The 23,682-nt window shown below is 45.1% G+C and overlaps 3 protein-coding genes across 3 annotated transcripts in view; 2 read left to right on the top strand and 1 right to left on the bottom strand.

The window, feature by feature from the left end:
• Window positions 1–4,361, bottom strand: part of LOC132215115 (cadherin-related family member 3-like) — an 80,129-nt gene extending 75,768 nt beyond the window's left edge. Inside the window, exon 1 of the mRNA XM_059662893.1 lies at window positions 4,163–4,361. Within this exon, the coding sequence (XP_059518876.1) occupies window positions 4,163–4,205 (43 nt within the window). The 5' untranslated portion in view covers window positions 4,206–4,361. The remainder of the gene's footprint in view (window positions 1–4,162) is intronic.
• The window catches only part of SYNPR (synaptoporin), a 564,283-nt gene that overhangs the window by 428,259 nt on the left and 112,342 nt on the right, over window positions 1–23,682 (top strand). The gene's annotated exons all lie outside the window — the stretch shown is intronic.
• C14H3orf49 (chromosome 14 C3orf49 homolog) lies at window positions 10,517–23,306 on the top strand. Its single transcript, XM_059663420.1, has 5 exons — window positions 10,517–10,641; window positions 15,914–16,227; window positions 19,562–19,683; window positions 22,547–22,660; window positions 23,109–23,306. Exons 1-5 carry the CDS (start codon window positions 10,517–10,519, stop codon window positions 23,304–23,306), a joined length of 873 nt encoding a protein of 290 aa, XP_059519403.1.

Raw genomic sequence — 23,682 nt, 5'->3', positions numbered from 1 at the left:
AGAGACTCGAGGAGAAAACGCAGATATGCCAGTACCTTGATTTTAGCCAGTGAGACCCGTGTCAGACTTCTAACTGCAGAACTGAAGTTCAGACATTTATGTTGACGTAAGTCACCACCAACTGTGTGGTAATTTGTTACAGCAGCAAAAGAAAACTAATACAGGGCTCGTGCAGATGATATAAATAAGCATCTTTTACATGATTGAGCTACCCACAATGCGCTAAAACTGAAGTCAGGTAACAGCACTCTTTTTCTCAAACTCCTTTAGCAGCTTTTCATCTCACACAGAGTGAAAGCCAAGTTCATAGGCTGGCCTCCAGGCCCCACGTGACCGACGAAGCCGTCCTTCCTTTATTTGGCCTCATACTCTACCCTCTTGCCCTCACGTCCTCTGCTCCAGACACGCACACGTTTCTGTTCCTTAAACACGTGCAGCAGGTCTTGCCTCGGGACCTTTGCCCTTACATTCTCCCTGTCCAAAATCCATCTCCCCTGGATGCCCACTTCTCTTTTACACACTTCCTTTAGGACTCTGTTGTATGTACTGTCCCCGTGTCAGAGTCTTCCCAGGCCGTCCTTATATAAAATAACAACATCTCCTGCTCTTGCAGGTGAAAATTATAAAATGTCATATATTATTTGCTTATTTTTATTTTATTTACTTATTTGTGTATTTTTTGCTTCCTTCCTCCCACCTCAAATACAAGCTTCCTGAAATTGAGGACTTCCATGTGTGAGGTCCCTGCTATATCGCAGGACCAAGAACCGTGTCTGGCCAGAGTAGGCACTTAATAAATATTTATTTAATGAATAAGTGAAAAAATAAATGAATGAAATTATTCATTTTACTGACTGAAGTACATCAATCACTAGTACATACTATTGACCTATCCCTCAAGACCTTATTTTGTGACACTATCTGTACATGAAAAGTTGCAACTTTCTTGCCATTTCACTGGTTCAGGTTTTCTATTTGGTTTTATAGGTTGAGTCATGTCAAGAGTGACTTCTGCATCTGATGATACCTTGTCGCCATTGCATTAAAGAATAAATTGGCCTGGCTGGCGTGGCTCCGTGGTTGAGTGTTGACCCATGAACCACGAGGTCATGGTTCGATTCCTGGTCAGGGCACATGCCCAGGTTAGCAGCTTGATCCCCAGTGTGAGGCGTGCAGGAGGCAGCCAATTAATGATTCTCTCTCATCATTGTTGTTTCTATCTCTCTCTCCCTCTCCCTTCTTCTCTGAAATCAATTAAAAAAAATATGTTTTTAAAAAGAATAAATTGATTTGGGATTTTCCTCAATTATATTTATGTGCTGAAATTTTAGGAATACTTAGTTTTCCACTGAAAAACAGCTCAATACCTGAATGTATAATAATCTCTAGGAAAGAGAACAATAATTTTCTGAGCATATTAACTCATCCATTAAACTGTTATCTAAATAAGTAAAGTTGACATTTTATTATGCATCTACTGTCAGAATAGTTCCATAATAAACTCCCTACTCTCTGAAATTAAATTAATAAGCCAAAATAAAAAGAATCAAGCCTGGCTGGTGTGGTTCAGGGGTCGATTCTTGGTTGGGGCACATGCCCAGGTTGCAGGCTTGATCCCAATGTGGGGCATACATGAGGCAGCTGATCAATGATTCTCTTTCATCACTGATGTTTCTCTCCCTCTCCCTTCCTCTCTGAAGCCAATAAAATATAATTAAAAATAAATAAATAAAAAGGATCAAAATGATGGTAGGCCTATAAGAGAATGGAGATCCAGAGGCTACCCCTTTATATCCAAGGACAAAAGGAGATTTGAAAAAAAACTAGTTGTCCCTTTAATGGAGATAGTAAAATAATGCCCAGTAACTGTGTGCAGGACATCAGGGGTTAGTGGGGACTGTGGTGAAACCAAAAGTTTGTTCCTACCTAATGGAGGCAGCTGCTACTTGCCCACATGGGAATGTGATCTGAGTTATTTTTTGTGAGGATCCTAAAATGGAGATGTTTTGGTGAAATATTTTGCTATTCAAAACACCTGTTGTCCTCAATGCATCGAGAGTCTCTAGTTTGTGACCTCAGGTTTAACATAAAAATCTTCACCCATGAAAAAAGCAAATTAGAACAAGTTAAATTGAAATATAATCTTCCTTAGATGTCATTATATCCTTACTTTACTAAATGTCCCACCCACTGAGTTGATGGTATCAATTCACCTGATGTTTCCATTTCAACGAGACGGGTACACACACAAAACTGGAGCAGTGGATTCAAGTAGAGTATTCCATAACTTCAGAAAATTCTGCTTAAAGGTTATCTAGGACTATAGAACAACCCTGTCCAATATGTAATTTAATTTAAAAGTTTCTGGTAACCACATTTCCAAAGTTTTTTAAGTGAATTTAGTTTGAATGTTATATTTTATTTAACCAAATGCATTCAAAATATTATCATTTCAACATGTGATCAACATCCTATATAATAAAAGCCTAATATGCTAAGTGTCTGGTCGTCTGGTCATCTGTTCAACCAATCAAACGTAATATGCTAATGATATGCTAAGGCTGCTCAACCTCTCACTATGATGTGCACTGACCACCAGGGGGCAGATAGTCAACCCATCGACCAGTCACTATAACATGCACTGACCACAAGGGGGCAGATGCTCCAACTGGTAGGTTAGCTTGCTGCTGGGGTCCAGCCAATCAGGACTAAGCAAGAAGGGCTAGACACGCCCTGGAACCCTCCCACAGTCCCTCCTTGGCTGGCCAACTACCCACATCTCCCCGCCCCCAATCATGCACTGGCAGGGTCCCTTGGCCTGGCCTGCATCCTCTCACAATTCGGGACCCCTTGGGGGGTGTTGGAGAACTGGATTCGGCTGGATCCCGCACGCCAGGCTGAGGGACCCCACTGGTGCACAAATTCGTGCACCATGCCTCTAGTTTCTAATAAGTTTATGTTAATAAGGTAATTTACATTGTTTTATTCATACAAAATCTTCAAAATCCAGTGTGTATTTTACACTCAATTCCAACTGGCCACATTCATGTAGTGAATAATCACAATTGGATGTGGCTACCATACTCAGCAGCACAGCTGTAGGAGTTCAGTGTTGTTTTTGCAAATATTACCATTTGTTTTTATCAGAAATATCAAATCTAATCATGCCTAACTAAAGTATTTGGAAGTTAGAGAGCTTTTTCAGTTTTCAGATAACCATCATTTATTCTTAGAATATTGACCATATTTTACTTGACTTTTTATTAGGAATAGTGACATTTTGGCTTTTACCCAATTCTAGATGTGCCTGGTTCTAAATAAAATGGCTAAATTCATTAATTAAGTTCTTTTATGAAATCAATTCATGCAGCAGTAAGGAAAAAAATCACTTAAACCAATGTCTTGATGTTATGCATTCAAAATTTGGGTAATTAATTTTAAATTCTTGGGTCTGATTTTTTACTTTAATGTAATATATACTCATTTTTAAAAAATCAAACAATACAAAGTAAAAGTTTTAACATCTTCCACTCATTTCTCCTCACCTCTGCTGCTCTACTATATTCCACTCCCAATCTCAAAAAACTACACTGTTAAATATTTTGTATATATTCTTCTAGAACACTCTGTGTGCGTATATATATAGATAGATCTTTCTTAAGGGATCTTCTTAGGTTCAGAATTTTAGGACCTCCTGTCTCCACTCCCGGTACACCCTGGATTACCTTTTACCTGCACATCAGAACACACAGGTCTGCCTTCTCCTTTTAATGACTCCAATGTCCATAGTATGTCTGGACCATTTATTTAATCCTGTATTGATGAACATGTAGGTTGCTCCAGTTTTTGCCATGACAACTAAGCCTACATATATCTTTCTGTCCTTATGTGTTGCCATAGTCTAGGTTCCCAGAGGTGGGATGCTGGCTCTGAGACCTGGTAGATATTCCCAAAATGCCCCCCAAAGAACTTGCACCTGCCTGCACCCAGGTCACGTGCCTCTGAGAGGACATTTGGACTGAAACGTAGACTCTCCAGTGTGGCACAGCCCAGGGCCCTTGACAACTTCCAGGACCCACACTGAGAAGTTGCTAAAGAGGGAAAAGCAAACCAAAGGACTGTCGCAAAGCTGCGTGTAGGAGTCCAAATTAAAGATACCAACCTGGGGCAGCAGCCCACAGCACAAGCAGGTGAAAGAAAGGCATCCTGCAGCGGAAAGCCTCCTGCCTCCTCAGCAGCACTCCCTGCGGCGCTCGCCTTCCCCACTTCTGGGGAGTGGCACCCTCTTGGCGGGGAGTCTTCTCCAGAGAAACGCTCTGTCTCTAAGTGCCCTGTATACACTTCCTCATGACACAGTCCTTGCTGAGTGATCTGTAAAGCGACACCTTCTTCTCTCAAAACGACAAAAGCTCCAGTCAGGAGGTGGGCTTGAACGAGGGGCCAAGTCCCCAATTCACATTCTTCTACATGCAAAGGCCTCCCGAAGCCTGGTGACTCTGGGGTGGCCAGGCTGTGTGGGGACACCAGGAAATGGTCAGCGCACTAGACTCACCCATTTTCAAAGGGTTTTGATTTAAAAGACTCCAGGTCACTAAGGTACATTGTCCCGCCTGGTTCTATGTGTTGATGTTTCAGACTTGGAATGAGACCCAGACTCTCCGCTTGCCAAGTTTGCAGAAGGTTTACAAGTTGCTAAGTGAGATTAGTGTGCAACCAGATCAGGATAAGATGCAAACACTAACCACCAGTCAAAGGTCAATAGGATGCAAGTTAACACCTGTAAGTTAAAGCTTTAGGGCCACTATTGGAAAAGATCTGGCTGGCTGTATGCAGACAACATATGAAAAGATCTCTGGAGGCAGAAAATTGGTGATTCACAGGCTAAATATGACCAGCAGACCACATTTTAACTTTTTAAAAATATTTTTTTATTGATTTCAGACAGGAAGAGAGAAGGAGAGAGAGAGAGAAACATCAATGATGAGAGAGAATCATTGATCGGCTGCCTCCTGCACACCCCCTACTGGGGATCAAGCCGGCAACCCAGGCATGTGCCCTTGACTGGAATGGACCTCGGAACCCTTCAGTCTGCAGGCCGCCACTCTATCCACTGAGCCAAACCAGCTAGGGCCAGACCATGTTTTTAAATGCACAAAGCTTCTTAAAAATTTGAAGTTCAATAAGATTTGATTGGTCCAGCTCTCTGCAGTTTACCACATTCCTACCCCTTCCTGCCACACCCCACAGCTTCTCACATTTACCTGCCTGGCCCCTGCAGGGATTCCTGTTTGCAATCTCTTACTTAGAGGTTTCAATCAATTACTATCTCCATAGGAGTCAGCTGTTGTTATGGTTACCTAAACAGGATTATGCCGTCTCTGATATGTCCAACAGAAGGGTAATGTGGAGAACAAAGGGAGATTGTGTTTTTACCACATTTTGCCCTGCTCTGGCTTTTTGGCTTTCCAGAGGGACAGTTACAAATGGCCAGGGAATGGTGGTGTGGGTCTGACTCCAAGACACACCCTATGAAGGATGGTTGCAAAGAAAAGAAGACCCTTGAATTGATGCCCTTCTTTCTCTCTAGCTCCCTTACCTAACTGTCAGGCAGTTAGACAGACACGAGCAGAGCAAGGACGATGGGCCAGGTACAGAAACTCCCCAGGGCAGAAAGCCCCAGCTGCCGAGCAAGGGCCAAAACTGGGAAAACAAGAGCCTCGCCGCAGGGTAACCTGTCCTCCCCTAGCATATCAGTGCTCGTGGGGTTTGGACCCTTGACCTTTTCCTCCCTAAAGATAACATTTCGGCCTCAGTTATATTTCAGCTCCAGGCCCAGAAAAGCAGCAAAATCAGACAAGTGACGCTGTGGCTGCCTCAGGACCAGCTGCACTGACTGATGACCCCCTGCCCTGGCGCTGACCAGTCAGTGGAGGTCACAGCCCTGAAAGAGCACAGCTGGGAAGCTGATGAATATTCTGTTGGGACCCTCCCCTGGGCCTCCCCTAAGATTTCCACCTGCAAGAGAGAGAGAGAGAGATGCTCTGGATGAAGGACCCAGTGCGCACTCTCCCCCAGGGGAGCACGCCCACGCTGCCGTTCCCTGCCCGCTTCTTCCCTCTAAGGGACCCCAGGAGACTTGCAATCAGGGGAGCAATGAGCAGCAGCAGCTTGGCTGGGGCTAACCTCTTGACCCCTTTGCTTCAAGACCCCCTGTGCTCTGACTTCTCAGTGAGCCAGAGCAGCCCAGGCTAGGCTCTCCCGTTACTCCTTCTGTGCACCTTCCTGGGTTCTCTGTCCTAAGTGTATTTTTGCTGCGGCCAACAAATTCCTACTTGCTTCGCTGCACTTTGCGTCTTGACTGGAATCTCTCCTTCAAGGGGACAAGTTCTTGTGGTCTCGCCGGTAACAAAACCACTACCCCCCTTGAGACTCTGCCACAACCTCCCCTTCCAGTCCAGAATCTCCCTCTCTCCACTCACTGCCTCATACCCAGTTCATTCCAGCATGGTCCCTCCTAAGTATTCCCGGGTCTGTACACTTCTGCCGCCCTCTACTCCCAACCACCACCGTGGGTAGCCTGGGCCAATGCCTACCCAGGGGCATTTCAACAACCATACGTTTCCTTCCCATGCATTTTCCAAGCTGCACACCGCAATCTGTTTTAAACGCAAGCGCAGCGTTGCTTTCCCTTGTCGCCAATGTTCCCGCACGTTGGTCTCCACACGCCTCGTTCCCACCTCAGACCCTTTGCTCCGGCAGATTTCCATCCCTGGAGTACTTCTCCCCGATCCTACCTTTCAACCTGAAACATCTCACCTCAAATGTTGGCCCTTTAAGCAGTCTTTCTCCATCACTCTGGCAGAAGCACCCACTACCACTAATTTCTACTGCATTTTTCTGGTTTTCTCCTAGCATCTTGTATCAGCGCCTGGCATGCTTTATCTCTTAGTTAACATGTTTAGCGTCTTTCTCCTCCGCTAGGATGCAATTCCTGGGTGGGGATTCCACTTGTTTTGTTCAAGGCTGAATCCCCATTGCACAGAATAAATATGTATTGACTAACTCTGTAAAAACGATCAAATTCATGGAGACAAAAAGGCAGATTGTGGTTTCAAGGCAGGGGGGTGGCGGGTGGAGAATGGAGAGTTACAGGTACAGAGTTCCAGTTTTGCAACATGAAAAAAGTTTAGGAGGTGAATGGCAATGATGGTAGCACAACGATGTGAATATATTAATGACACTGAACTGTACATTTAAAAGTGGTTAAGATGGCAAATTTAAGTTATGTATATTTTACTTCAGTTAAAATCTGCATTGCTCTGAAGGTCAAGATCGAGGCCGTGAATTTGTTCTGTGGGATCCAGCAGCTCTACCCTCCTTAGTCCAGCTCCCCGCCGCCATGGGCTCCGCACCGCAGCCACCCCGACTACCTTCCACCTTCTCTGCAGCATCTGACTCCTTCCACCCGAGGCTTTGGCAGCTGTGCCTCCTCTTCCTGGGACAGACAGGTCTGCACACGGCCAGCTCTTTCTCCTCGCTCAGCTCTCAGGCCAGGGACTCCTCCTCTGAAGGTGACCTTCACCTACTGTCCTTTCCTACTTTCTTCATGGCACTTGCCGCTAGCCAAAGCTAATTTATTTCCTCGTGTGTTGTCAGCCTCCCCCCCCCCCCCCAGCATTTTCAGTTTTGTTACTTAGGGTGACTGTGTGTTGTTCACTGGGCTTTCCCAGGTGTCGAGAGGAGCATCAGCATCCACTAGGCATGTGGACAGTTGCCGGGTAACAATGAATAAAACATCCCCGGAAGGTAGCAGCTACTATTCCCATTTCACAGATAGGAAAATGGGGGTCCAGAGAAGTTTTGCCACCTGCCCAAGGTCCCATAGCTTACAAGGGGCAGAGCTAGAATTTAAAAACAGGTTTGGCTCCAATCCGTGCCCTTGGTGCCCCAGCTCTTCTCTCTGCTCTTCTCCCTGTCCCACTCCGGCGACCTCCATCATCTTCGTCAGACTCCTTGAAAAACCCGTGCATCTTGTCACAGAAGCCGAAGCAGCAAATGCTTTAGCCTGTTGCACACACACACGTACACCACAGATTTGCACACTCATAGATATGTGCAAGCAGACATACACATACAGAAATCAAAGTCAGCTCTTCTTTCCTAGTATAGATCAACCTCATTCATCCAGGTTGTTGACAAAATACAACAGAATGAATACAGCTGTTCCAATAACCAAGTGACAATAATTGGGCCATGGTTACAGAAAACGCTTATTCATGTATTTGTTCATTCACGCACCTGTTATTTATTGTGCTCTGGGGATTCCAGCGGATGAAGGAAAGCAGGCCAGGCGGAGCCACACACCCATGTGGCTAAAGCACATCAGGTGCTGTGATGCAGTGCTTCTAAAAGGACCACCTGCACCCAGTCTCCCATGGGTGCTTTTCTATCCCTACTTTACAGATGAGAAAGGAAGCACAGCCCCAGCTGGTTTTGCTCAGTGGACAGAGCATCAGCTTGAGAACTAAGAGTCCTGAGTCTGATTCCGGTTAAGGGCACATGCCTGGGCTGCAGGCTCGGTCCCCAGTGTGGGGCGTGCAGGAGGCAATCGATCAATATTCTCTCTCATCATTGATGTTTCTATCTCTCTCTTCCTCTCTGAAATCAATAAAAAATATATTTTTTAAAAAAATAAAAGCAAGCACAGACAGGTTGAATTGATGATGGCCACACAGCTGAGCTGCAGCAAGAACCCAGCTGTAATGCCAAAACCGGTTTGGCTCAGTGGATAGAGCGTCGGCCTGCGGACTGAAAGGTCCCAGGTTCGATTCCGGTCAGGGGCATGTACCTGGGTTGCGGGCACATCCCCAGTAGGAGATGTGCAAGAGACAACTGATCGATGTTTCTCTCTCATCGATGTTTCTAACTCTCTATCTCTCTCCCTTCCTCTCTGTAAAAAATCAATAAAATAAAAAAAATAAAAAAAGAACCCAGCTGTAACTCCCAAACCCACTCCCTTAACTCCTTAGTGCAGTGGTTCTCAACCTTGACTGCACATTAGAATCACCTGGGAATCTTTTTAAAATCCTGATTTCTGGGCCTCATCCTCCAGAAAGTCTGTTTCTTTGTTACTAATGTTGTGGCCCCACCCCATAACAAAGAAACAGAATTTCCGGAGGATGGGGCCCAGAAATCAGGATTTTAAAAAGATTCCCAGGTGATTCTAATGTGCAGCCAAGGTTGGGAACCACTGACTTAGTGTTATATATCTCATTCTTGACCATGTTTACGTTCCTCCCCTCAGACTGGAACAGCAAGAGCCTTGCTTGCTACTCAAAGTGTGGCTTGTGAGTCAGCATCATCAGGATCACCTGGAGGCTTGTTAGAAATGCAAATTCTTGGATTTCACCCAGACCTATTGTATTGAAACCTGCTTTTTAATAAGGCCCCAGGTCATTCGTGTGTACATGAAAGTTTGAGAAGCATGCTCCAGATCACTGCTGAGGTCAAACACAGAAAGCAGAGTAATTTTTGTATCTCCCAACAATTTTCTAAAGAGTTTTCCTTCTTAGCATCCTTATTTTTGGAGGGAAAAACTCAAGTGCACCAACCGTGACGGTAATAAACCCTAGTGTCTGCTGCCACCTTGTGGTGAGGAGTTTCAACCCAGCCAGAATGTGCTCTTTTCCATTAAATAAGTGGGGGAATGTTGGGAGCGAAGGGTGAACCAGGTACTCAACTTTTTTTAGCCATGTGCTTTGAGAGAACACGACAAACGTCCAAAATATAATAAAATAGTCCTTGGAAGTGCTGTTTCATGTGTGTCCCTGGGACTGAGTATCAGCAACTCTAGTTGACAGATTTAACAAAAGCTGGATCGTTGGTATTGGTCCTATAGCTTCTTTCCTCTTTGGAATTCAGCATGCACAGCTGACTGTGATAATCATCACCAACCCAAATGCCTGTGGTTAGAATCAGTGGTTCTCAACCTTGGCTGCACATTGGAATCACTCGGGAATTTTTTTAAAATCCTGATTTCTGAGCCTCATCCTCCGGAAATTCTGTTTCTTTGTTACTAATGTTGTGGCTCCACCTCATAACAAAGAAACAGAATTTCCGGAGGATGAGGCCCAGAAATCAGGGTTTTAAAAAGATTCCCAGGTGATTCTAACGTGCAGCCAAGGTTGAGAACCACTGGGTTAGATAATCAGGTCCGTGCGCTCTCGCGTTGGCCTTGCCCAGGAAGCTGCAACACATTCCACAAAGTGAAAAGGAATGTCCCACCACTTTGCCAAATGCATCATTGGGACCTGGGTGAAATGATGACCAAAGCCAGTCCCAGGAGTGATGTCTCTAACACCTGGAAGGGAATAAACAAGAGATTTCAAAAATCTGCATATTTTAACCCAACCAAGCAGCCCAGAAGTTCAAACTGCCTCAGTCCCTGAATAATTTTGTTTTGAAGTTTTTGAGCTCAAGCAATCTCCAACAGCGACTGCAGGTGAGGCTGACAGCAATGGACCGCCCTCAACTCCATCGACCGGAGTCCTTTAAGTTCAGTTATGGGAGAGCTGGCCAGTACCGAAGGTTTCAGCAACCAAGAGGGAAAAACAGCTCATTCAAAAGGAAGGGGATTGAAAGGTAGGAAATTGGGACTCACTTTCTTTTTCACTGAGTGAGATTCTTTGGATTTTGCATTAAACAGGGTTCACTGTGACATTAGAAAAGGTAGCATCTCTTCTTAGCATTGTGTTTGGAAATGAAGTCTCTCTGCGGGCTGAGGAGAGGGCACTGCATTTACACGCTGGTCAGGAAGCCTCGTCTGGTGATCAGCAGAGTCTGCGCTGTAGTGGAGAAAAGCTTTCCTTCCACCGGAATTTGAGTTTGAATGCGGCCTATGACAGCCAAGTGAGCACTGGTGGTCATTTCAGCCTCGGGATTTTAGACATCGCACATCCCATGCAGATAGCATTATTCCGAACACTCAGTAGAACATCCCTCAAGATGAGGCCATGGTCCATGACTCTGTTCCTTCTCCAAGCAATTCTGCTGCTGAAATAGGTACTGATTATACCTCACTTACGTGCATGCTCTTTAATGTAACCTAACAATTGTCTCATACCTCATATTTCTTGCCAATGGCGAAATCATAAACACGGGCACGAAATATTCCAAACACGATACATTTTAATTTGAGAAGTCAGTTAGATGATTTATTTTCCATTTCTTTTGGCTTCTTTCTTACCAGGGTCATTAGCAATAGCTCTGACATGCAGAAAGCAGGTGTTTCATGAGGACAAAAGCATCAAAGACTAAACTTTTGAATTTTCGTGGACAAAATAACATTTTGCAGAGATTTCCACTTTTAAGAAGAAATGGAGGTTGAAGCAATACAACCGAACACATTTACTACTAACCAAGAAACTTTAAAAGTTAAGAAGGGTAGTATTCTTTTTCTAACAGAAATTTCAGCAGTTCTATTCCTAGGCCCTGAAGCAAAGTCACCTTTGTTAATTGTTATAGATTGGGATTGGGGTGGGGAGTGATGGGAATGGGAGACACATGGGCTTTTTACCTGAGGGGTGGCTTTCAATGTCCCTGGACCTCCTAAAACGTATTTTCATTGTTTTGTGTTGTGCATGTGTGTATTTATGGTAGTTGAAAAAGACGGCTTTATTAAAAGATTCTCAGAGGTGTCTTGGGAGATTAATCCTAGCCCCTGTATGACTTTTGGGTGAGTTAGAACATGACACTCCCTCCTCAGGACACTTGACTACCATCTGCTAGAAAGTTGATAGAGTAACTATACACAACTATAATGGCTAAATGTGAACAGCACCCCCTAGAGGTTGTGTGTGTTAACTGGCCGAACTTCTCTAACCCAGGAGGTCTCCCTCCTTGACTTTTACATTTTCCCACAAAGATCTGATCCACTTGGTACTAAAAGCTATCGATTATTGAATGTTTTGTTAGGTTCCAAGCACATATGTTACTTCCTTTTATTTGCACATTTCTAAGAATAGTATAGCAATTTGAATATAAGAAAACTGAAGCTTATAGAGTTAAATAACATGCCCAAGATCACACAACTAAGGAAGTGTGGTGATGGGTTGAACAAGACCCTTTAACTCTGGTTCCTGGGCTCTGACTGGCATGCTGCCCACGCATAATGACAGAGAAACTGACTAATATAGGTCTAGTTCTGAGCAGGGTTCTCTGGAGTGTGGTATGTGTGCTGCTGGTGGGACATAAGATATTTCAGGTAGTATTTGAAGGATATTTTAATGGTTATGAATTTATTTACATCCACATTAGAAATATATATTACATGTATAATCCTATATAATAAAAGCCTAATATGCAATTTGTCCCCTTGACCAGGAGTTCTACTGGGAGTTCAACCAGGGGACGGGGCCAGCCGGCCAATCACCCGCAGCCCCTCCCCCTGACTGGCCCCACCCCAGCCAGTGGCAGCAGCAGGCAGCCAGGGGAAGGGAGGCCCCGGCCGGCAGCTAGCAGCCACTAGGGACCTTACCCATGCACACATTTCATGAGCTGGGCCTCTAGTACATCTATGTATATAAAAGCCTAAGCAACCAAATGATCGAATGACCGAACGACCGGTGGATGGGTTGCTATGATGCACACTGACCACCAAGGGACAGACACTCAATGCAGGAGCCGCCCCTTGCTGGTCAGTGCACTCCCACAGCGGGAGCACTGCTCAGCTGACAGACGGGCGTCAGACACCAGGCTGGTGAGCACTGCTGCAGTGGCGTGAGCCTCTCCTGCCACCTCAGCAGTGCTACCAAGCGGCAGCGGCAGCAGGCCAGTGGGGCTGGGATGAGCAGGAGTGGCGCGGCACCTGGCCCTGGCTTGGGCTCCTCCCCCTGCCACCTGCCGCTTTGGGCACTACTACATCCCTCAGAAGATGTCGGACTGCCGGTTTCGGCCCAATCCTCACAGGCCCGGCCAGAAACCAGCAGTCTGACATCCCCCGAGGGGTCCTGGATTACAAGAGGGTGCAGGCCAGGCTGAGGGACCCCACCGGTGCACGAATCTGTGCACCGGGCCTCTAGTATAACATAATATAAAACCTGGGATTTCACCCAAAGAAATGAAGTTTTATGTTCACACCAAAACCTATACACAATGTTTATAGCAGCTTTATTGATAACTAGGGGCCCAGTGCACGAAATTTGTGCACTGGGTGTGTGTGTGTGGGGGGGGTGTCCCTCAGCCCAGCCTTCCCCCTCTCACATACTGGGAGCCCTCAGGCGTTGACCCCCATCACCCTCCAATCGCAGGATCGGCCCCTTGCCCAGGCCGGATGCCTCTGGCCTAGGTGTCCAGCCCGGGCAGCGGGGACCCGCAGCTGCAGCGGCCCCGCGATCGTGGGCTTCGCTTTAGGCCCAGGCAAGGGACCCCTAGCTCCTGGGACTGCCAGCTTCGACCGTGCCCAGCTCCCATCGCTGGCTCCACCCCACTTCCTGCTATCACTGGCCAGGGCGGAAAAGGCACCTGATTCTCCGATCATGGCTGGGGGGCAGGGCAAAGGCAGCCCTGGGGCTGCCTTTGCCCTGCCCCCCAGCTCTTAGCTCCCCCCTGGGTTTCCGATCACTGTCAGTGGCAGGGGGCTTCTTCCTGCTTTCCCTTTCGCCTCCCTGCATTGTGCCTACGTATGCAAATTAACCGCCATCTTGTTGGCAGTTAACCGCCATCTTGTTGGCAGTTAACTGCCAATCTTAGTTGGCAGTTAATTTGCATATAGCCCTGATTAGCCAATGAAAAGGGTAGCTCGTACGCCAATTACCATTTTTCTCTTTTATTAGTGTTGATAGCCCCAAATTGGGAACAATCCAAATATATTCCAGTGAATGAATAGTTGACAAAGTAAATAGTCATGGTATAGTTGCATCGTGGAATGTTACTCAGTAATAAAAAGGAACAACTTATTGATATACACAACAATGTGGATAATTCTCTAGAGAAATATGCTGACTGACAAAAGTAAGTTCCAAAAGGTTATATACTGTATGAATTGATTCATATAACATTCTCGGAAAAACAGAGTGTACGCATGGAGGACAGCTTCGTGGTTGCCAGGGGCTAAGGAAAATGTGAGGGGAGTGGGAAGTGGGAGTGGCTATAAAACAGGAGGATCCTGGCTGTGACAGACACGCTCTGTACCTTGATAGAATCAATGTCAACATGCAGGTTGTGATAATGCATCATAGTTTTACAAAAGGGGGAAACTGGATAAAGAGTACAAGAGAATTTCTTTTTAAAAAATGGGCTTAAAATATTATTTCTTACAACTGCATGTGAAACTACAATTATCTAAAAATAAAAAGTTTAATTTTTTAAAATCCATGAGATTTTGTGAATAGTATTGCTTTGGGTGAGACTAACAAAAACCCATTAACTGAGGAAGAATGTTAGGTAAATGCTGGTGTCCTGGAGGGGTGGTGCTCACTCTAGCACAGAGGATAAGCACGCAGACAGACCTTGGGATCAGTGCCTGAGCAGAAGTCATTCAATCTGCCCAAGCTTTGATTTCGTTTGTAAAAGGTAGGCAGCCGTATGAGGGTTAAATTAGGTAATACGCATGAAAAAAGTAGAATGTTTAGCACAAAGAAAGCTATTAAGAAATTGTATCTACTTTTATTACTAAAACTAGGGACCCGGTGCATGAAATTCGTGCACTGGGTGTGTGGGGGGGAGTGTCCCTCAGCCCAGCCTGCCCCCTCTCACATACTGGGAGCCCTCGGGCATTGACCCCCATCACCCTCCAATCGCAGGATCGGCCCCTTGCCCAGGCCTGACGCCTCTGGCCTAGGCGTCCGGCCCGGGCAGCGGGGACCCGCAGTGGCAGCGGGGGGCGCCGCGATTGCGCGGGCTCTGCCCCTGCCCCTGCAGGATGCCTCTCGTGGGCTTTGCTTTAGGCCCAGGCAAGGGGCCCCTAGCTCCTGGGACTGCCAGCTTCGACCGTGCCCAGCTCCCATCACTGGCTCCACCCCTACTTCCTGCTATCACTGGCCAGGGCGGAAAAGGCGCCTGATTCTCTGATCATGGCTGGGGGGCAGGGCAAAGACGGCCCCAGGGCCGCCTTTGCCCTGCCCCCCAGCTCTTAGCTCCCCCCTGGGTTTCTGATCACTGTCAGTGGCAGGGGGCTTCTTCCTGCTTTCCCTTTTGCCTCCCTGCATTGTGCCTACATATGCAAATTAACTGCCATCTTGTTGACAGTTAACTGCCAATCTTAGTTGGCAGTTAATTTGCATATAGCCCTGATTAGCCAATGAAAAGGGTATCGTCGTACGCCAATTACCATTTTTCTCTTTTATTAGTGTTGATATGCCCAGATGATGAAGGTAGTGTACAACTAGTTGGCATTTTGGAGCTATGTGTTCAGAATTCTTCTCTCTAAATGAATGTTCTACGTAAACGCAGCATTTGTGGAACTGTGGAGACGATATTCTTCATTGACTGGCAGGCTCTCATCTCTCACCACTGTAGCCTTAGAACTGCCATATCCAGCAAAACTGTCTCACACCGTCACTGAGATAAGATTGCCAATATGAGGTAATACATTCTAACAGTCACACACCAGGATTAAAATCTGCATCTGTGCCTAGTTAATTACGTTACCCACTCTCTGTATCTGTTTACTCATTAGTAAAAAGAAGATGATTGCATAACCTGCCTGCTATGAGGATTCAGTGAGGTCGTGGCCAGAATGCACTACTACAGTTTGGTGACAAGACACCAAGCAGTTGCTGTGGCTCATTTTTCTGTGATTTGATTCTTGGAATTGTGTAGTTTGTTCACATTTGCCACTTAGATTTTAATGATGTCAATGTCCTGTTTTTAACTTTTCAATTCCCTTAATACAAATTATTTTTATTTTTGTTAGATGGCATAAAGCTGTGTCTACAAACTTGGTAAAACAAAATGTATTGGTCCCCAAAGAGGAATCGTCTAGCGGCAGCGACATGGAATTTCATGAAAGCCAGCAAAGTCAGAAAAAAAGTGTGATGAAGAAAGTGAAGACCTTCGTCGGGAGGGTGCTGTCAGCCCGGCACAGACACAAGCCAGCCGGTTCGGGCGCCCCCAGCCCCCAGGAAGCCCCCCTTCCCCACCCGCAGAGCCTTCCTCCTGGAGGTGCCCAGGAGCTGTCGCCGCCCAGGCTCCGCTCCACTCCGAGGACGAGAAAACTCCCACAGAACGGTAATCATGGGCACTGCTGGCTAGGTGTCGAGCCAAGAGGAGTAATGCAATTGGGATGGATTTTCTTGCTACCCAAAGTATGGCATGTCTGGGAGCTTGTCTGCAATGCAGACTCCCAGGCCCCACCCTGTTCTACTGAGTCAGTATCTGCATGTTAGAAAGATCCGCAAGTAACTCTAGGATGTACATACATTTTGAAAAACTCTGAATTAGATTGCCTTTGAGGTACTTCCCAGTCCAAATGATCAGTGGGTTAGTCAGTTTATAGCCCCTTTTTATTTAAATAAATACACACACATAGATGAGTATGTCCACGCATAGGCACATAGATGAGTATGTGCACGCATAGGCACATAGATGAATATGTGCACGCATAGGCACATAGATGAGTATGTGCACGCATAGGCACATAGATGTGTATGTACAGGCCTAGGCACATACTAACACCCAAAGAAATGAAGTTTTATGTTCACATAAAACTTCATGTATATGCATGCGTGGACACATATGTGAGTATATGCATATACACATGCATTAGGAAATCAGACTAAAGTGGGATTTTTGGGGTTTTGTTTCTGGAGCTTAGTGATGCAGTCTTCCAAATGGCTAATTCCAATAGTAAAGAGTGTGGTGAGAATTCTAGAATAAAATGTATGACCGGTAAGTCAAAAAGGACATTTTATGTTATTGTGTCTACTCCCCATGTACTTTATGTAAGAATTGACATTTGAAAAAAACAAACAAACATTGTCTTTTTTTCAAGGTAGTAATGCTGTTTTAGGGGGTCCTATGATGGATAGCTAACAATACCACTAATATTTGCATTCTCCTTTGTAGATATAAAAAATTAATAGACCTTATTTTTCAGAGTAGTTTTAGGTTTACTGGAAAAAAATAGCAGAAAATACAGAGAGTTAGTTCCATATCCCGCCCCCTCTCCTCACCCCATCCTCACAACTGATGAGCCAATATTGATATATTATTACACCAAACTGAAGTCTAGTTTGCATTAGGGTTCACTCTGTGCCGTGCCCAGCTCTAAGGGTTTGAAACCCCCTCATGTTGCGTCATGCATCCACCATTACAGCCTCATACAGAATAGCTCCAGTGCCCTAAGAGCCTCTGAGCTTTGCAGTGTCCTTTACAGCCCAGCACCAGGACACATACAGCCCTGGGGTACATGTAGGGAATCCACACATACGTTCCCATTTCACACAGTGAAAAGGCTGAAAACCTGCTGGGTACTTTTTCTAGGAAGAAAACAACAACTGGTGGCTTCTAGCTGACTGACTGTCCTTTCAAACAAACATTCTGGAAAAAGCATCACTAAGCATCCAAGCATCTAGCAATCACCTGGTATGGACTGACCTGTCCATTTCTGTTGAAAATAACAAAAAGGGCGTGCTCTATAGTGATGGAGCTGCGGTTGGAGAGTCTGGCAGGAAACAGAGCCCCAAGTTCCTTTTCCTCATCTGTGTGCACCTGCTTGTTTTTGTTTTAGTTGGAATAACAGGTCTCTAAGATTTCTCTGGAAAACATGCTTATCCTTCGGGCTGCAGCTCAAGTATTAACCACCTTGTCTCAGGTGTGGCCCAAACAACATTGCTCTTCTCTGCCGACCCTCATAACAGTTTTCAGCAAATATCTGCTAAATATGTATTACCTGTCAGCCGCATGTTAGGGATAGAGTAGCAGATAGAACAGACATGATCCCTGCCTCCACAGGGTTACAGTGTAGAGCAGGGGTCCTCAAACTACGGCCCGCGGACCACATGCAAATACAAATATTGTATTTGTTCCCGTTTTGTTTTGTTTTTACTTCAAAATAAGGTATGTACAGTGTGCATAGGAATTTGTTGATAGTTTTTTTTAAAAAACTATAGTCCGGCCCTCCAACGGTCTGAGGGACAGTGAACTGGCCCCCTGTTTAAAAAGTTTGAGGACGCCTGGTATAGAGGGACATTCCAACACGATACAATTACATCTGCTGCAGATAGAGGGCGCTGTGACAATATGTCATGCCTCCGGAGGGAGGGGGCTCCAGAAAGGCCGCCTGGAGGAGGAAGGGACAGCTCAGCCATCTGAAGGCCACCGGGAGGCAAATAGGGAGAGAATGGGGAGAAGGGTGTCCCAGGGAGAGGGGAGCACCGAACGTCAAGAGAGCACGAGGTGTATTAAGAAAGCAATCCTGCCAGGACTGAGGTGGCAAGGGTGTTAAAAAGCCAGTTAAGAATTTTTTATACCCAAGGGTGATGAGAAACCACAAAATACTTGCAAGCTGGGGATTTACATAATCTGATTTGCATTTTTTAAAGATAGCTCTGGCTGCAGAGTGGAGACTGGGTTGGAGGAGGGCAGGAGCCAAAGCAGAAGGAGCAGTAAACAGGCTCTTATGTTCAGGAAGGGATGACAGTAGCCTGGCTGGTGGGGGCAGTGGGGAGGGAAGAGCTGGGCAGTGGAGGGTTGGGGAGAGGGAGGCTTCTCAGGTTGAGCACCTATTTTGAAAGTGGACCCCCACCCCCACCCCCGTTTCACTGAGATTAGGAGCCCTGGCTCCCAGAGAGGTCCTTGTCTGCAGCCCTCAGTAGGACGAGATGACTTTAGGTGCAGCGCGCAGTAAAAACACTGACACAGAGCAAACTGCAAACACATCAATCCCTTTAACTACACCAAGGAAAAGTCTCATTTCCTGCCTTTTTCTCTTTTAATAAAAAGTAGAGTAACCCCAAGCTTAGTGCCTTCTGCAGCCAATAATATGGTTTTGTTTTTACCATATTAATTTTAATGCCTATGCATGTTACTGGTTTTTGATTTATGATAGTGTTTTAAGTTCCCTTTATAAATACATTCCTGTGTTAAGAATGGGATTGCTATAAAAAAAACATTAAAGGGTTCCCATGGCTCCTGGATTATGGGAAACTGCTAGGATGCTATGTGAGTGCCTGAGCCTTGAGCCACATTGCTGAAGAAAAATCTTAAAACTTTGCTTCAACCGACAACAAATATTCAAGGGATGGTCCTACACATCAGAGGTTACTTTTCTAATTTCACAAAGTTAAAGGGAAAAGCATCAGGCAGCAAACTGGTCTCGAAGACAGAGAGGTGACCAACCACCTTCTCAAGACTGGTTGGTGACCACTGAGATGCCAGCCCAAGCAAAGGCCGTGTGTGCAAGAGAAGGTGTGAGACAGAAAAGCAAATCCAGGTGGAATTGTTAACCCCAAGAAAAAAGCTCCGAGGCAGCACCGGATGCTGTCTTTCCAGACACTTTCTAAAGGAAGAATATGTTTACAACTGTGATCATTAACAGCTTCTTTTCCCCCTTCACTCTGAGCAGCTCTCCAACTCGACGTTGTAGAAGCAGAGACGGAGGAGATCACCCGCGGAAGCACACTGCTCCGGGCCAGAACCACCAGGCGGCTGTCGGTGACATCCCTCCCGGCAGGGCTGCACAAGGTGAAACGCTGAAGCACACTCCCCCGGGACACTACAGTCAGACTCTAGGATGTGGGAGACGCCAGGTTCTCTCCTGCCCCAAGTCCCTCACAAGAAAGCCACCAATCTCCCGCTTGTGTAGCGATTCCAGGAATTTAGGCCCAGAAAACCGGCTAATCGGATCTGGTTCCTCCATTTCTGAGCTAAAACTGTTCAGCTTCTCTTACAATCTGGGCAACAATGGAGCTTGGAGTTTGACATTGGCGTTTTAACTGTTCAAATATCACGTAGTGTGCTGGCATCTGGCGCGTCGTGCATGCTGCGTGGGGAGCAATCCCTGAGACAGGCTCTGCCCTGCAGACATTCTTTGAGGATGCAAGTGTACATCTGTCCAAGGCAGTAGACGTTAGCTGTATGCGGCTTCCAACACCTGAAACGTGGCCAGTGCAACCGAGAACCTGAATTTTTAATTTGATTTAATTTCACTTGTAATTAAAATGCAAACAGCCACATGTATAGGAAGTACAGACAGTGCAACCCTAGACCATCCAGGACTCCCCGATCCAAAACTTGTATTTATCTGTAGGTATGGAAATTTGAGCCTAAATTGCTCAGATTATTTTTTAAAATAGCAGAAACTATTATTAGTTTAAATATAACATTTACGTAAAGCTATGTTCCAGGCCCTAAGTGCTTTAACTTCTCAGGTAATTCTTACAACAGCCCTATAACGTATGGCAGTGTTCTCCTTATTTAGAGATGGCACAGAGATTAAGTAATTTGTCCAAATAAGTCAGGCTTCAAACCCAGGAAGACCTGGCTCTATAGAGTCCTTACTCTTACTTACCATGCTTAGTACTAACTGTATCACCCAATATGGTAGCCAACACCTACATGTGACTATTGTTAGTAAAATTTAAATTAAATCAAAGTTCATTTCTTTGATTGCACTAGCTACGTTTCAAGTATTCAACAACCACATGTGGCTAGTGGCAGTTGTATAGGACAGATAAAGACCATTTCCTGTCCACTGAAAGTTCTATTACATAGCAGTGCTCTAAGCCAACACTAGAGTGCAGTATTAGTTTAGAATATTGCCTCTTTTGTGTGCAAGGTTCATACTTATTTTATTCCTATTATGTGCTTGTTAATTCCCAGTTCTAGGGCCACAAAGGTGATCCCATGGACATGGTGGTGTTTTGTGGGATTTATAGTTTAATAGAAGAGACAGACATTAAACCATGGCACTGCAGATTAATGGGGTAAGGATAATCATTTGAACAAATGGTGCTGGGACGAGCAGATGTGGGGAATAAGATGAAATTTGATCCCTATCTCACACCATATAAAAAGTTTGGTTCCTGTTCGGAGATAGATATGGAAAAGGTAAAACCTTAAAATTTTTTAAGGACACTGAGAATAGCTTCATGATTTCAGTATAAAGACTTCTTAGAACACATCCCTTACCATAAAAGATGGAGCCCTGTCCAATGTGGCTCAGTTGGTTGAGGGCTGTCCCATGCACCAAGAGGTCACTAGTTTGATTCGTGATTAGGGCACATGCCTGGGTTGTGGGCTTAATCCCCATTAGGGGGTGTGCAGGAGGCAGCTGATTCATTTAAAAAAAGGAAAAAAAAGTGGATATATTTGGGTATATGAAAATTAAGAATTACTGTTCATCAAAAAACATTAAATCAAATGTTCTCTACTGGCTTTAGAATTCTGAGGTTTTGTTTAGCTCTCAGAATGTTCCCCCAAATATATTTAAATTAATTGCCCACATTTAAAAATTAGGATATTTCCAATAAAAATCTGGCTTTTCAGCTTTCGTTAGAAAACTAAGAAGATTTGGAAACACTAGGACCCCCTCCCCCCTCCCTCCCCCCAATTCCTCACAGCAACAGCAGGAGCCCTGCAGAGGCTACCCCCTATGCTTGAGGCGCATTCTCCAGTTCACACCAGCCCCAGGTTGTTTTACAAAAACTGCCTGGCCCCTCTAGGCATTTGACTTTACATTAGTGGTATCCAACCAACAGAAATATCTTAGTAATTATGAAGGGCGGTAAGTGCTTAGTAGGAAAAAGTACTGAAGTTTATGTGAGAGAGGATAGAGTTCAACTATACACAGGGCCAGGAAGTTCTGCAAGTGACATGTGGGTCTGGGCAGGCTGGCCAGGCCGAGTGGTGTGTTCAGCACACGCATTTGTAAACTCCCTCACAGGCGAGGGCTAGGACCCAGATATGGTCTCATATCCTCCTTTATGCAGGTCTCACAATAGTCCTAATGCTATTTATTAAGAGAAGAAGAAAGTGAACCCAATTAGACCAAAGAGGGCCTATTAGCCAGGAGCCATGGCCTAGAAATGATTCCTAATAGCAACACCATGAGAGCAGGTACGTGCAACCAGCACACCAGGGACAAGAGGAAAAGTACCAGGCATGTGGTGAAAAGAACCCAGAGCTTTTTTACGTTTGCAGACATGTCTGCCATGAAAACAAGGAAACCTACAGAAAAAAGACCAAATTAACAACTGGATCCAGTGATAATGAGCTTTCCGGGCACTGGTCCGTAACGACTCCACCTCACTGTGCTCAGTGGCCGCACAGGCAATTTCTTCTTCCGCTACAACTGACCTGCTTTTTCCCTGACACTGTATATTCTTTCAGAACCAGGCAATCTCATTCTCTGCACCCTATAGGTCTCTTCAAAGAGAGCTCTGGGCACAAAGGAGATACATGGGGCGTGGAGAAAATATGAATACGGTCACCAACTTGACATTTGTTATGTGGCAAACGTTCAGTTTGTAAGAATTCCTACCTAAGCACTATCACAAAAGTCATGCTGGCGCTTTTTTTAATCTGTGTGTTTCCATCTTTGTGATAGGCTCCATGCTCTGCAAAAAAGAGACCACACTTTCCAGCACTTAGGAAGAGGAAACACGGCACGAGAAATGTCCTCCGGAAACCAGACTTGACAGTAGGAAAGCTTCAAATGCAGGTAGTGGACAAAGGCTTTTCCTTCTGTGTTTCAGAAGCAGCAGCAGGCCAGGTTTCGCTGGATGCACAGCCCCGCTGGACAGCATGACTGTGCAGTGAAATTGATGATTGCCATTAAGAAATAATGTTAGTGGGGGCGTTTTGAAAGTGGCTGAAGGATTGCTAAAGGCACCTTGGTTGGTGCCTTTAACCTAATAAACACAAAATGAATCCAATTAATATAAAGGCATGAGCATAGGCTTCTTTTGAGAAGAAATGAGATCGTCTTTATCACTGGGTAGTAAATGTGTATTTTCAAGCTGTTTGCTACAACTTGAATTAGAATAATACTTGGAATGTGCAAAATGTCCCCCAATTCCTGAATTAATCTTCAGGAAAAACCACCATCCCTCAGGTTTGACAGCGTTGTCCAGCACATGGCTACACTTCTTTGTATTTATCTGTCACAGGTGGATGACCTCATAGAAACAGTGACTGACAAGTCCATGAAGTTACTGGCCCAAAGGCACGCTGAGCTTCAACAGTGCGAGTTTCTAGGGGACGAAATTCTTCAGTCTTCTAAGCAGTTCCAGAGGATTTCCAAGAGAACCATGAGGAAGTATAAATTGAAGAATGTGTGTTTCCCATGTACCTGCTGCTGCTTCTGATTTTGTTCTGGATTGCATAAAAGTTATCTTCATAGGGATTCTTACCTTTTGGTACATAATCCTGAATAAATCCCTCTAGTGAATGAATAAGTGGGGAGGAGGCATTTTTTTATAATATTCTGCCCCACAGTCCTTAAAAAATTACTTTTTTAAAAATTACTTTTTAATTCTAAGTTACTGTAAGCAAATTTTTGCTTCATAATTCTTATAATGAAAAAATAGAAACATTAAGGCATAACAATTCTGCAAAAATATTTCTCCCATGATTGCCTTTAAATACAACAAAGTATTTAAAGGTATTATGACACTTTTTGCTTGCCCGCTATATCTCAGTGGTTGAGCGTCTACCTATGATCCAGGAGACCAGGGTTTGATT

This window comes from Myotis daubentonii, chromosome 14 (genome assembly GCF_963259705.1).
Source record: "Myotis daubentonii chromosome 14, mMyoDau2.1, whole genome shotgun sequence".
NCBI lineage: Eukaryota > Metazoa > Chordata > Mammalia > Chiroptera > Vespertilionidae > Myotis > Myotis daubentonii.
Note: the sequence above shows the minus strand (reverse complement) of the source record. Positions and strands in the feature narration are given on the sequence as shown.